Genomic DNA, 15806 nt, shown 5'->3' with positions numbered 1-15806 from the left:
GATGGAGTGGCTAATAACACATAGAGATTTTCAAGGAGTTTTTGGAGAGGAGTCTAAGCGGACATTCTCCAAATCTCAAAAATGTGGAGGTTCTGCCTTGTTTCTGCTGTGAAAACTCTGCAAAAAAAAGACTTTGTGTGCACATAGCCAATATTCCCCGTATATACGCCCTGTCATGTGCAATGCTGGCATTCATTCCAATCACTTTTCTTTTTCCAGCGCATTGGAGAGGATTATATCACTAATCTCGACCAGCTGAAGAAGCTGCTGAACTTTGTCAACGATGATGCTTTCATCAGAGATGTTGCGAAAGTCAAGCAGGTTGGTAAAAAATGAAAACAGTATGCAATAAAGACGTTACGACCGCTCACACTTCTGTGATCGCTGACAGACGGTTGACATAACGCACCATCTTTTTGCCAGCTCTGAGCTTGTAGGATCGTTGCTTCCAATAGGTGGCTCTAGTGTTCTAGTCCTTTTCCTCTCTGAAGGGACAAATTGCATATTTAATTTCCCAGAGGAGCATGCATGGCCTATAAGTCTCCTCACTCTGACATGCCAAGCTTGGCATGTCACGCTCCATAAGGAGAAACATTACCCCTTTGACCCCAGAGCTTACATGTAGCATAAATACAGCATTTTTTTCAAAAAAATCTGCTTTTGTCTTGCCAAGCAAAGTGGAGATGATTTATTGAAAATTAAAAAGGCTCTTGAGTGTTTTTGGAGCAGTTTTTATTCACGCTTTCAAGCAGTTGAAATTTGTGTCTGGCAGCTAAATTTGTTTCACTTTTTGATTAAAACACATGAACACTTTGATTTTTTTTTCACGGACCCTTATACTTGCATTGCAAATTTTTATCCAATGTTTGGATAAAAATGCGACCTGTTTCTGATATTTTCCACAGACCACTCGGTCCAAGGAAAAAGTCGGATATGTGCACAGCCACAGATGGCACTCGTGCAAGAGAATCAAATGTGTGAACGAGCCCTTAGATGTCAGGAGAGATAGCTGTCTGCCAAACCAACGTTCAGCCGACTGCCATCTCATATATGCCCAGCTTTATTGTAGGGTATCTCTAAGTAAATATATATGGAGGAAGCTCCGGCATACAGGTGCACATTAGTGAAACCATTGTGGGTTTTCACATGTAATTGGCCCAAGTGAACGAAAATGTAACTAGCCAAACATGCTATCTCACGTATGGCCAGTTTTATTGTAGGGTATTTCTAAATAAATATATATGGAGGGAGCTCTGGTGTACAGGTGCACATTAGTGAAACCATTGTGGGTTTTCACATGTAATTGGCCCAAGTGAACGAAAATGTAATTAGCCAAACATGCTATGTCACGTATGGCCAGTTTTATTGTAGGGTATTTCTAAATAAATATATATGGAGGGAGCTCTGGTGTACAGGTGCACATTAGTGAAACCATTGTGGGTTTTCACATGTAATTGGCCCAAGTGAACGAAAATGTAATTAGCCAAACATGCTATGTCACGTATGGCCAGCTTTATTGTAGGGTATTTCTAAATAAATATATATGGAGGGAGCTCTAGTGTACAGGTGCACATTAGTGAAGCTACTGTGGGTTTTCACATGTAATTGGCCCAAGTGAAAGAAATGTATAGAGGAAAACATGCTATCTCATGTATGACTATCTTTATTGTAGGGTATCTCAAAGTAAATATATATGGAGGGAGCTCCGGCATACAGGTGCACATTAGTGAAGCTATTGTGGGATTTCACATGTAAATTGGCCAAGTGAAAGGAAATGTATTGAGGCAAACATGCTATATCATGTATAGCCAGCTTTTTTGTAGGGTATATCTAAGGTTATGTTCACAGGACCGTATAAGAAAAACATCCAATTTTCATCTTGAAAATAAAATGACGCTTTTTCATCTGTATTGTTATCCATGTTCTGTTTGTGTTTATGTATCAGCAGTGGATAAAATTTACAAGCCAAATATCAGTTTATTATGCTAAGGTTTGAAATATATCTGTGAAAATCGTATGTTATACGGAGGCTCTTTATGGGATCCAATACTTTTTTTTCTGGCACACCCGAAGACTTCAATAGGTGACTCTCATCCAAAGTATGGAAGAAACCAATGCAAATATTTTCACTCGGACATTTAGTCCATGTAAAAGAGTGGTCATCTGGACTGCGCTATTGAATAACACTGATCCGAGTGCAGTCCCGCGGAATGTCATATTTTTCCACGGGAAACGCTCCGACCGAAAATACAGTTGTGTGAACATAGCCTTAGATATTGTGATCGCAACCTGTAGACGGCTGGATCACACAAACCCATATTTCATACTTTTTACAGGTATCAAAAAAATTCCATTCTATTTTTAAGAACTTTCCTACGTTAGCGCAGTTAATCATTTTTCTCCGGTATTTTAATGAGCCACTTTTCCCAAATCAGAGAAAATTGACAAAATCATTGTGAAGCCATAACACGGTGATTAACACATTCTACTTTTGCCGGTGAAGTTTCTCGGCAGACGTGTGTGTTTTTCTACGCCACAGCTGGCATCAGCTTTCATTACAGCCTTGTTGTAGAGTGAACAGAGAGTGAAACGTACAGACGTTTGGGGTTATACAGTCCAGAAGTGATGTCTGCAAAGAATATCTCTAACCTCCTGACCCCATAAGACTCTGTCTCATGCAGGAAAACAAGCTGAAGTTTGCACGGTACTTGGAGAATGAATACAAAGTGAAGATTAATCCGAACTCGATGTTTGATGTCCACGTGAAGAGAATCCACGAATACAAGCGGCAGTTGCTAAATTGCCTGCACGTGATCACCTTATACAACCGTGAGTAAATGTATATGGAGGGAGCTCCGGTGTACAGGTGCAAATTAGTGAAGCTCATTTTTGCTTTTCACATATAATTGGGCGAAGAGATAGAAAATGCATGGGGTTGGTGTCATGATCCAGACCGGATTTTAAGTCCTATTTTCCCGGTCTGGTCATGTTAAGAGTTAACCTTTCCCAGCCTCAGTCCTGGTTTCAGGTTGGCTATTTATCGCCGCTGCTTCCTGCAGGCGATGTCAGTTATAGTTCTTGCCTAGTGCTGCTGTAGCTGACTCTGATTGCTCTGATTTGTCCTGCTGCGTTTGCTGTCTGAACCCGTGTCTCTGTTTTCCCCTATTCCCGTTTCACCTCCGTGTTTCCCTTTAGTGTGCTGTCTTCCTAGTTTTGGCTTGGCATGTCACTCTCCACAAGGAGAAACATTACCCCTTGGATCCCAGGATTCCACTAAGAAAGGCAGCTCAGCTCACCTTACTTTTTTAATTGTTATGGCCTAATTTGTGACCTACTGAAATTTTTGGTTTTATGACACAGGACTGATGTTGATTTATCAATCTTCTAGGCATAAAGAAGGATCCAAGCAAGCAGTGGGTACCCCGGACCGTAATGATTGGAGGAAAGGTAAGTACGCCCAGGTTATAGCTTATGGTAATGCAGTGGTTGCACATCTTGGCTGTGAAGTGTAACCTACAACAGAAAATGTACATCAGCCTTCATGGTGTCATTCAGTGGATGTCACAATAAACTATTGCTACCCCGTTAGTGCATTACGGGGGGCCAATGAGAGACAGTGCATCGGTAATTGCTCCAATTGCTGCTGTCAGTGATTGACATCAGCCCCAAACGCTGCTGTTACAGCCAGTATTTACTCGGTATGGAGCAACCTCAGCTTCTTGGCCCCCTCCACACACCCTCACACGACCAATGATGAATATGTACATCACAGGTCGTCAAGGAGTTAACATTTTTGATAATGTTGTTTTCTATATAACTATCTAAATAAAAAAAAATCTGAAATATTTAAATCTTTATGCTGCCCACTAAAATTAATATTAGGCTCATATTTCCTATTCTGTGCAGAAGACTTCTTAGCAGACTCATTATCATCACAGATAGCAATGCAACAAAAGGTAACACCTCTATATACAGTAGATAACACAGGATCCACCATTCACAATATGTGATGTCACAGCTCACCTCCTCCTGTACAATGACTGATAACACCTCTATAAACAGTAGATAACACAGGGTCCACCATTCACAATAGGGGATATCACAGCTCACCTCCTCCTCCTGTACAGTGACTGATAACACCACTATATACAGTAGATAACACAGGATCCACCATTCACAATAGGTGATATAGCAGCTCACCTCCTCTTCCTGTACAATGACTGATATCTACTGTATATAGAGGTGTTAACACAGCATTCATCATTCACAATAGGTGATGTCACAGCTCACCTCCTCCCCCTCTTGTACAATGACTGATAACACCTCTATATACAATAGATAACACAGGAGCCACCATTCACAATAGGTGATGGCACAGCTCACCTCCTCCTCCTGTAGAATGACTGATAACACCTCTATATACAGTAGATAACACAAGATCCACCATTCACAATAGGTGATGTCACAGCTCACCTCCTCCTCCTGTACAATGACTGATAACACCTCTATATACAGTAGATAACACAAGATCCACCATTCACAATAGGTGATGTCACAGCTCACCTCCTCCTCCTGTACAATGACTGATAACACCTCTATATACAGTAGATAACACAAGATCCACCATTCGCAATAGGTGATGTCACAGCTCACCTCCTCTTCCTGTACAATGACTGATAAAACCTCTATATACAGTAGATAACACAGGATCCACCATTCACAATAGGTGTTGTCACAGCTCACCTCCTCCTCCTGTACAATGACTGATATCTACTGTATATAGAGGTATTAACACAGGATCCATCATTCACAATAGGTGATGTCACAGCTCACCTCCTCCTCCTGTACAATGACTGATAAAACCTCTATATACAGTAGATAACACAGGATCCACCATTCACAATAGGTGATGTCACAGCTCACTTCCTCCCCCTCTCTACACAATTACATTTACTCAGATTACAGCATGCTTAGATATAGCGGTTATACAAAGAAGTATGATCTGAGTCAGTCTATTGCATATAAAATCAATGTGAAGAAGAGGAAGTAATAGCCAAATATAAGTTCTAGCGATCAGTGTGAAAGGGGCAAGGCTTTTTTTATTGATATAGATAGTGATAAAGTGATGCAAAAATAATAATAAATAAACTATTAATATAAAAACCTGATTTAAGCTGTAGGCCATTTTCTGACGACTCATGCCCTTTAAATCATTTCTAGTGATGAGCGAATGTGTTCGGATAAGGTGTTATCTGAGCATGCTCGGGTGCTGAGTGTCTTCTGCATGCTCGAATAATATGTTCTAGTCCCCGCGGCTGTTAGACAGCAGCAACACGTCCAGGGATTACCTGTTTGTTAGACAATCCCTGTATGTGTTGCAGCTATCAAACAGTCGCGAGACATGAAGCCGCAGGGACTTGAATATATCATTTGAACACGCCGCTGAATACACTCGGTTAGCGCAAGAGCATGCTCAGATAACACCTTATCCCAGCACGTTCGCTCATCACAAATCCTTTCCACAGTTTAAAACATGTACCGGGTGAGTCATAAAGGACGGACGTTTTTAAACTAATCATAAAATCGTTAAATATTTATTAAATATAAATGTATTCACAGATTTGGTTACGTATACTAATAGCATTTGACAAATTCAAGTGTGGAAAACAACATCTGCCATGTGGTGGCCATTATCAGTGATGCATTTCCAAAGGCGTTCTTGGAAGTTGGCATCAACACGTTCCAACACAACTCTGTCGATTTGGGCAACTTCCACTCGAATAGCTTCCTTCAGTTCTTGTAATGATCGAGGCTTAAGCTTGTATACACGTGATTTGAGGTGACCCCATAAGTAATAATCGCACATGGACAGGTCTGGGGACCTAGGAGGCCAATTAATATCGCCAAACCTGGAAATGATGCGACCAGGGAAGAGAGGGCGAAGAACGTTCATTGTTGCTCCGGCTGTGTGGGCCGTTGCCCCATCTTGTTGAAACCACACACTAGAGATGGGGATATGTTGCCGTCGTAACTCAGGAACAAAGAAGTTATTTATCATGGCGATATAACATTGTGAGTTCACGGTAACAGTATTGCCATTATCGCCTTCGAAAAAGTACGGACCGATCACGCCATATTTGCCCATAGCGCACCACACCGTTACCTTAGGGCTGTGCAGCGGTCGTTCATGTAATTCTTTCGGATTTTCATAGGCCCAATAACGGCAGTTCTGCTGATTAACCATGCCATTGACATGGAAATGAGCTTCATCACTCATGAATAAAATAAGGTTGTCGTTTTGCTCAATAATTGCTTCCATCTCATGTGCGAACTTCAGTCGCGCTGCGTAATCCCCGCGCTCCAACTGTTGCACAATGGCCAATTTATAGGGGTGGAAATGCAGGTCTAAATGCAAAATACGCCTTACTGTACGATTACTGAGGGCAAGTTCTAAAGAATGTTTCCGAGCAGATCGACTCGGACTACGCAGCATGGCTTGCCTGACGCGTTTCACATTTTCAGGGGTACGTGCCGTTCGTGGAGCCCCCGGTGGTCGTTTGTTCATTAGTGTACCTCGTGTACGGAGTGCTTCAACCCAACGTAGGATAGTGTTACGAGCGGGAACAGCTTGATTTCTGTGAATATTGAAATGACGCCGAAACTCACGCTGAACGGCTGTGATACACTCATTATTCTTGACAAAACTGTCGTACGCAAAAACGCGATGTTCTATCGTCCACGGCACCATAGCTTAAACTGAAACTAAAATAAAAACAATGCTTTCACCTCACAAACATAACCCCGCCTCCCGCACATCTCTACCTCCACCTGGTGGTGAGTTATAGCCACTTCAAATACATCCGTCCTTTATATTTAACGATTTTATGATTAGTTTAAAAACGTCCGTCCTTTATGACTCACCCGGTATAAAGAAGATTCAATCCGCCCTTTAAATTCAACATCATATTATTATTATATCGTTTTGTGATTACATTATCTCGTCCGGGTTTTCTAATCTACATGAAAGCAATTATGTCTCCCGCTTATTTACAGTCATGTGGTCACGAGAATTTTTTTTGGATTTCCAATATTCCTTTATTTCGGAGCCAGGAAATCCATTCTGCACAATATACATGAGTGCAAACACTGTGATGTTTTATGTTCTCCATATGCAAGTGCTACAGCCGAGAGTTTGTCACTTGTTATTAATTGACTTAATATTTAGCAACACGAGGGCTAAAGATGTCGACATATGATAATGCAGAGAGCAACACAATTACAGATGTGTACATTTATTATCTCTATCCATCTCTCTGTTTACGCTCTTACTTTCATGCAGTGTGTCCCCTTTCATCCATCACTGTCTCATTTATTCTCTCGCCCTCCCTCCTTCACGTTCTCCGTTTTCCTTTCTTCTTTCTGGTGTCATTGGTCTCTCTGTCATCCATTCATAGGCTGCTCCTGGGTATCATATGGCCAAGATGATCATCAAATTGATCACTTCTGTGGGAGACGTCATCAACAATGACCCCGCGGTGGGAGACAGGCTCAAACTTATATTCTTGGAGAACTATCGTGTCTCACTTGCAGAGAAAGGTGCGTTTGCAGTGTTAGATCATATACATGCGCTCGTCCTCCCATGATAACGCACTTTAAACTAATGGGTTCCTCATACTAGTCAGCTGCCCCCCTTTTGTTAGCCCTTTAAACGGCTTTCTAACTATCACCGTATCTCATAACCATAGCCGGGTATTCCATGTGTAGTTACATAAGATGTAAAAAGACTCAGCAAGTTCAGCCTGTCTACACAAGTTATACATGTCCTGATACAGTGTTTGCCATTAGTACCTCTGGCAGTTGAGCATTCCCAGTGTTACTACTCTAACTGTACAGATCCTTTTACTTAGCTGCTGGACTCTCCTTTTCTCCACATTTAACGAATGCCCCCTGGTTGGTCCTTTGTAACTGTATGGACTAACCTGAGTTGGAGTATTGATATTGCAACCACTAGGGGCAGCATCAGCAGGTATCATAGTCAGGAGATAGCCAGAGGTCGGTACACGGAGTAGCAGTATAGCTGGGAGGATAAGCAGGTATCATAGTCATGAGATAGCCAGAAGTCAGTACACAGAGTAGCAGTATAGCTGGGAGGATAAGCAGGTATCATAGTCAGGAGATAGACAGAGGTTGGTACACAGAGCAGCAGTATAGTTGGGAGAATAAGCAGGTATCCTAGTCAGGAGATAGCCAGAGGTTGGTACACAGAGCAGCAGTATAGTTGGGAGGATAAGCAGGTATCCTAGTCAGGAGATAGCCAGAGGTTGGTACATGGAGGAGCAGTATAGTTGGGAGGATAAGCAGGTATCACAGTCAGGAGATAGTCAGAGGTCGGTACACAGAGCAGCAGTATAGTTGGGAGGATAAGCAGGTATCCTAGTCAGGAGATAGCCAGAGGTCGGTACACGGAGTAGCAGTATAGCTGGGAGGATAAGCAGGTATCATAGTCAGGAGATAGACAGAGGTTGGTACACAGAGCAGCAGTATAGTTGGGAGGATAAGCAGGTATCCTAGTCAGGAGATAGCCAGAGGTTGGTACATGGAGGAGCAGTATAGTTGGTAGAATAAGCAGGTATCATAGTCAGGAGTAGCCAGAGGTCAGTACACGGAGCAGCAGTATATTTGGAAGGATAAGCAGGTATCATAGTCAGAAGATAGGCAGAGGTCGGTACACGAAGCAGCAGTATAGTTGGGAGGATAAGCAGGTATCATAGTCAGGAGATAGCCAGAGGTCAGTACACAGAGCAGCAGTATAGTTGGGAGGATAAGCAGGTATCCTAGTCAGGAGATAGCCAGAGGTTGGTACATGGAGGAGCAGTATAGTTGGTAGAATAAGCAGGTATCATAGTCAGGAGTAGCCAGAGGTCAGTACACGGAGCAGCAGTATATTTGGAAGGATAAGCAGGTATCATAGTCAGAAGATAGGCAGAGGTCGGTACACGAAGCAGCAGTATAGTTGGGAGGATAAGCAGGTATCATAGTCAGGAGATAGCCAGAGGTCAGTACACAGAGCAGCAGTATAGTTGGGAGGATAAGCAGGTATCCTAGTCAGGAGATAGCCTGAGGTCGCTACATTTAGAAGCAGTATAGTTGGGAGGTTAAGCAGGTAGCGCAGTCAGGATATAGCCAGAGGTTGGTACACGGAGCAGCAGTATAGTTGGGAGGATAAGCAGGTATCAGAGTCAGGAGATAGCCAGAGGTCGCTACATTTAGAAGCAGTATAGTTGGGAGGATAAGCAGGTATCAGAGTCAGGAGATAGCCAGAGGTCGCTACATTTAGAAGCAGTATAGTTGGGAGGATAAGCAGGTATCATAGTCAGGAGATAGCTAGAGGTCGGTACACGGAGCAGCAGTATAGTTGTGAGGATAAGCAGGTATTGTAGTCAGGCGATAGACAGAGGTCAGTACACGGAGCAGCAGTATAGGTGGAAGGATAAGCAGGTTTTATAGTCAGGAAATAGCCAGAGGTCGGTACACGGTCCCAATGGGACCACTGAGCATGGGGATGAACGTATTGTGAAAGGAGCCCTGACCTTCAGGGGAGTTGATCTTCTGTTTCATAAACTTTTCCAACCACTCTCATCATATGAGAGGCCTCCATCCCATGTAATAATCTAGTTGCCACCTTTGAACCAACTCTAAGTTTCCAATATCCTTTCTAAAATGTAGAGCTCAAAATTGAATCCCATATTCAAGATTTCATTAAAAAATTTAATTCTCCTCTGATTCTGAATAGTGTAAAATGCGCATGCGCTGGCCTCTAGGTGAACGACAATTGCGCAACATTTACAGGTAGATCTGGATGAGGTTGAGGACATCATCAGCATTAATCACACACATAGGCCCATGCTCCTCCATCAGAGCACTCACCACCAATGATTTACATGTGGCATGGGGCATCTATATAGACTTTTTTTTCAGCTTTCCAGGCAGCAGGAGTGATATCAGAGCACAACAAAAATGTTTAGAGAGCTAACAAATTTTAGTGCAAGAGCTTACAAATTTTTTTTTTTTTTCTGAATGTTGTTCAGTACCATCATTTAGGCTTTGACCATTCGATACTTCTGATCAAGGGGTTTAGATTCCCCAAGAATAACTTTCCAGATTCCTTGTCTGCTTCTTCCTAGTGGTTCCGGCTGCCGACCTTTCTGAGCAGATCTCAACTGCTGGCACTGAGGCATCCGGCACCGGAAACATGAAGTTTATGCTAAATGGTGCTCTGACTATCGGCACCATGGATGGAGCCAATGTGGAAATGGCTGAAGAAGCTGGAGAAGACAACCTCTTCATCTTCGGCATGAGAGTACCCGATGTGGAACGTGTAGACCGTGAAGGGTAAGAGATGACCCTTTCCAGTCATAATATTACTGCTGAAGGGCAAAACAATAGCAGAAACTGGTGGACAATCGCATTTTCACTGGCCACAAGCTCTAAACCCAGTACTACTTAGTACTAAGGCCATGTACCAGACACTGTCTACAATGAGAGCTCATGCCTCTGCTCATGGATTGCTAACATTCTCAAACAAACTGATCATAGTAACTGTTATCATTTACTGAGCTCTTTGACCCCATAGAGACCTTGCCCTTTTTCGTTTTTGCATGTCTGTTTTTCGCTCCCCCCTTCTTCCCATAACCATAACTTTTTTTTATTTTTTCCGTCAATATGGCCACGTGATGGCTTGTTTTTTTTGCGGGACAACTTGTATTTTTGAACCAACACAATTGGTTTTACCATAGAGCGTACTCAAAAACGGGAAAAAAAATTCCAAGTGCCGTGAACTTGCAAAAAAAGTGCAATTCTACTACTTTTTTAAACTTTTTTTTAACCACGTTCACCAAATGCTAAAACTGCCCTGCCATTATAATTCTCCAGGTCAATACAAGTTCATAGACACCAAACATGTCTAGGTTCTTTTTTATTTAAGTGGTGAAAAAAAAATCCAAAAACAAAAAAAAGCGCCATTTTCCGAGATCCATAGCATTTTCATTTTTCGCGATCTGGGGTCGGGTGAGGGCTTATTTTTTGCATGTCGAGCTGACGTTTTTAATGATGCCACTTTTGTGCAGATACGTTCTTTTGATCTCCCGTTATTGCATTTTAATGCAATGTCGCAGCGACCAAAAAATGTAATTCTGGCATTTTGACTTTTTTTCCTTGACACGCCTTTTAGTGATCGGGTTAATACTTTTTTTTTTATTGATAGTTTGGGCGATTCTGTACGCGGTGATATCAAATATGTGTATGTGTGAAATTTTTTATTGTTTTATTTTGAATGGGGCAAAAGGGGGGTGATTAGAACTTTTATTTTTTTTTTTTTTAATATTTTTAAAAACATTTTTTTTTTAACTTTTGTCATGCTTCAATAGTCTTCATGGGAGGCTAGAAGCTCCCACAACCCGCTCGGCACTGCTGCATACAGGCGATGATCAGATCACCTGTATGTAGCAGAATTACTCACTTGCTATGAGCGCTTACCACCAGAGCGCTACCATCGGAGTTTGACAGCGTCATTTAACGGGTTAATAGCCGCAGGTGGATCGCGATTCCACCCACACCTGTTCAAAATAGCTGACATGTCCTGGGAAAGATGTGGGCCCACCGCCGGAGCCCACATCAAAGGGAGAGAAGTGACCTACGCAGTACTAGTACGGTGCAGGTCACGAAGGGCTTAAATTTCTGCTGCACCAATCTCTTGCCATGAATTTATAATTTTTTTACATGGTGTAAATGGTGCTGTTCTCCTGAATCCGGAGATGTTTTTCTTCTGTTCCTACGCCTCTCCATTCCTCAGATATGTCCTCCTCTTGCCTGTATATAAATTCTAGACTTTTTATCCAAGTGGGCTTGGTCAGTAACACCTGTATGGGCTTCTTCTTGAGGACCACACCCAGTTGGCTAAAAAGGGCAACATTTATATAAAGGGAAGAGAGGACAGTATCTCAGGAACAGAGAGTTGCAAGAACAAAAAAAAATGTATTTCGGAATCAGGAGAACGGCGGCTTTTACACTAGGGAAGAAAAAAGTTTCAAATGTTTAAAAAAAATTAAAAAAAAAAACATAAAAAGATTGAATCACACCCCTGTTCTCCAATCAAAAATAAATGTTCAAAATAAAAAAATAAGCATATATGGTACTGCCGCATCTGTAAAAGAATATGGTAAAAATCGTTTTAACCCGTTTGATACATGTCATAAAGAAAAAAAAGTTTGAATGCCAATCTTACCATTTTTTGTGCAATGCACCTCGTACAAAAATGCAATAAATTTAATTAAAACATTGAATGTACCCCCCCAAAAAAAAACTACAGGATGGCACACAAAAAGAAGCCATTGTACAGCCCCATTGATGGAGACTTAAACAAGTATTGAAAAATGGCGACACAAGCTAATTTTTTTTTCCGACATTTAAAATTGTTTTAAATCACTAAAATAGTAAAAAAAAAAAAAATAATATATGTTTGATACCGCCGTGATCGTACTGACCTGGAGAATCGTCTTTCTCTTTCGTCTCATTGGTGGACACAGGAACCGTGGGTGTGTGCTGCTGTCACTAGGAGGTTGACACTAGGCCATAAAAAAGTTAGCTCCGCCTCCGCAGTATACACCTCTCCGACCGGCTGTAGGACAATCAGTTTTGCTTAGTGTCAGCAGGAGGTGGACACAGGTCTCTCGCAGACCCATGCCTACCTCAATGTGCGTCGTTCCTTTTCAGGTAACCATGGAGGAATACAGAGTAGATATGCTATGCTATGTATTCCTACACCGGGATCATGAGTACGGCGTGTACTGCCACCCCGTATCCTCATAAATCCCATTGGCAGGACCCTAGCCCCTAACATGGACTCTTCTTCAGGTAATCGTATCTGGTCCTGACCTTCGTCTCCCATCACTCGCCCGCTAGAGCCTGATGATCGAGAGAGACGCCCTGCAGATAAGGTTTGGGACAGCAATCTTTTCATGCAGATAGCCGACCCCTATTACGGGGTGAACTGGAGGTAAGAGGCTGCAGCGTTTTATATTCTGCTCACCAGCCGCCATAGGTTGAATGTGACCGCTCTAATCAGCACCCTGGCTTACAGCCCACGGCTCTATACTTAGTTTAAGAGCCAACACTTACTTTCAAGCACGCGGTGCAGTGCAGTTCCAGCCTCCTCCCGTGGCAGCGTTATGACATGTGCTGCAGCAGGAGCCCAGCACGGCCGACACCGGATTAAGGCTTCCGGCAGGCTCCATCCCTCAGCTTCCTCTTCCTGTACCAGCGCCACCTTGGTGCTCCAGGAGGCCGGAGCAGGGCCCCGCCCACCGCTTCCGGGCGGGGATTTCATAAAGCTTCTAGGCAGGGGGCTGTTAACCTCACTCTCTCTCTCTCCCTCATCAGCCTTCGGGCGGCAGCTGCGGCGGGGACACAGGTTGTGGGTATGTGAGTACTGCACTACAGGTTGCTCCCTCACTCCGCTTTCTACCCTCGACGGTCGGCACCAGGTAAAGCCTGTCAGTATGCCCAAGGGAGAGCAGTCCCGCTCCTCCTCATCCGCTTCAGCGATCTTGGTCAAATATTTTGTAAGTACCAAATGCAATATCAGGCTACCTTCAGGTCAGTCCTCGCCACTCTGCTCAGGTTTCAGCAGAACCACGTTGTCACCTATGCTAGAGAGCAGGTACAGCCCCCCCGTTTTGCATGTCAGAGCTCCCACATTACCCCTGGAGCAGGAGGAAGCCACCCTGCCTGCCACCCAGGGGCCATCCATCGCCACGGGAGACAGTAAGTGCCCAGGATGGGCCTCCTCCTTATCTAAGTCCGTGGCCGACCTTACCAAGGTATCACAGACCTTGGTAACGGTGCTTGACAGACTGCCACTTCAGACTCCAGTGGACACAGGAGCATCAAAGGAGCCTCCCTTTGGGCCTTCTAGAGGCAGTAAAAGGTTTAGACAGGACCACCAACCCAGGTCCCCTTCTCACGCCATCTCACTGCCAGAATTCCTCTGGCCGTCTGCCTCCTCCTGGTCCTCATCGCCGGAATCAGGCGAGGCATTATCAGAGACACACTCAGAGGAGGGTTCTGAATACGGGCTAGAACAGTCCCAGGTCAAGGATATGGTTCAGGGCCTCATTGCCGCAGTCAATGAAGCCTTTAACATTGGGGACGCCACATCAAAACCTAATGATCAGGCTTTTTAATTTAAGTGTCATAGGTCCCCCTCTAGGGTCTTCACCTCCCACAAGGATTTTGAGGAAGTATTGGCCAGGGAAAGGGAAAACCCAACCAGGCGGTTTCAGAGGGGAAGTCATTTTGGGATTCTATATCCTTTCCCTCCAGATCTCACGGCCAACTGGACCGCCTCCCCAGTGTCTCTACCAATACAGTCTTCCCACTCGCCAGTGGGGCAGCCCTAAAGGAACCCAATGATAGGAGGATAGAATCCATGGCAAAATCCGCCTTTGAGACAGCAGCCGCTACATTGTGTCCAGCCTTTGCCTCAGCCTGGGTAGCTAAGACCGTTACAGAATGGGCCAAACAGCTTAGACAGGGCATACTGGCCAGGGCCCCACCAGCGGAACTGGCGGAGTTCACAGATCAAATCTCTCATGCCAGGAGGTATATGGTATCAGCAGCCCTGGATGCCACGTCTTGTGCAGCTCAAGCATCCAGTAACATGGTAGCCGCCTGGCAGACGGTCTGGCTAAAGGCTTGGCAGGCTGATTTGTCGTCAAAGAAATCACTGACCAATCTGCCGTTTCAGGTTGCCCGACTCTTTGGGTCAATGTTAGATCAAATCATTAAGGATGCAACGGGGGGGTACAAGCTCCCTCAGGCCAAGCCTCGTCGATATGTTTTCAAGCGTAGGCCCTTTCAGCCCTTTCGCCGTACCCCAGCGACAGGTGCTTTTGCTCAGGGCCCACAGAGGTCTCAAGAACCTAGAGACAGGAGGGGATCCTTTCGGGCCACCCCGTCATGGCATTCCCGCAGTTCCAACAGCAGAGCTACCAGGTCAGGGCCAAGTAGAGCCTCTTCAGCCTGATGTCGGCAGGTAATCCAACTCCTTTCCCAGTACCGCTCCCAGACTAGGAGGCCGCCTTCTCCTCTTCAGAGATGTCTGGCAGAGTTCAGTAGAGGATATCTGGGTAAATGAGGTGGTATCCACGGGATGCAAGATAGACTTCAACGCGCTTCCGCGAGGCCGTTTCTTTCTATCGCAACCTCCAAAAGATGCTGCTATGGCTCTAGGTTTTTTTGCGTCAATCGACTCTCTCCTCAGCGCAGGAGTACTCGTCCCTGTTCCCGAGCAGGAACGTTTTACCGGCTTTTACTCAGACCTGTTTGTGATACCAAAAAAGGATTGCTCAGTTCGTCCCATACTATACCTCAAAAGGCTAAACAAATGGGTCAGCTTACGCCATTTCAGGATGGAGTCGATTCGGTCGGTAATTACGTCCATGGAGGATCAGGAATTAATATGTCCCATAGATATTCGGGACGCCTACCTGCACGTCCCCATTTTTCAGGGACATCAAAGGTTTCTGCGTTTTGCTGTCCAAAAGCAGCATTTCCAGTTTATGGCCCTGCCATTTGGGCTGGCAACAGCCCCCAGAATTTTTACAAAGATTATGACAGCGATGGTAGCTATATTAAGGGTCAGAGGCATAATATTAGTACCATATCTCGACGATATTCTCGTCAAAGCACCCTCCTTCGCTCAGACCCAGGAAAACCTAGCGGTGGTTTTAAACACGCTGTCCCGGTTT

The 15806-nt window shown here is 44.2% G+C and overlaps 1 protein-coding gene across 1 annotated transcript in view; it reads left to right on the top strand.

The window, feature by feature from the left end:
* The window catches only part of PYGM (glycogen phosphorylase, muscle associated), a 75034-nt gene that overhangs the window by 43012 nt on the left and 16216 nt on the right, over positions 1-15806 (top strand). The window contains exons 13-17 of the mRNA XM_073578446.1: positions 220-321; positions 2682-2829; positions 3389-3447; positions 7455-7596; positions 10185-10392. Coding sequence (XP_073434547.1) covers positions 220-321; positions 2682-2829; positions 3389-3447; positions 7455-7596; positions 10185-10392 — 659 coding nt within the window. The remainder of the gene's footprint in view (positions 1-219; positions 322-2681; positions 2830-3388; positions 3448-7454; positions 7597-10184; positions 10393-15806) is intronic.

The sequence above is a fragment of the Dendrobates tinctorius genome, unplaced genomic scaffold, assembly GCF_039654945.1.
Source record: "Dendrobates tinctorius isolate UK_male_01 unplaced genomic scaffold, ASM3965494v1 ptg000059l, whole genome shotgun sequence".
NCBI classification, from domain to species: Eukaryota; Metazoa; Chordata; class Amphibia; order Anura; family Dendrobatidae; genus Dendrobates; species Dendrobates tinctorius.
The sequence above is the reverse complement of the archived record's forward strand: the minus strand, read 5'-3'. Positions and strand labels throughout refer to the sequence as shown.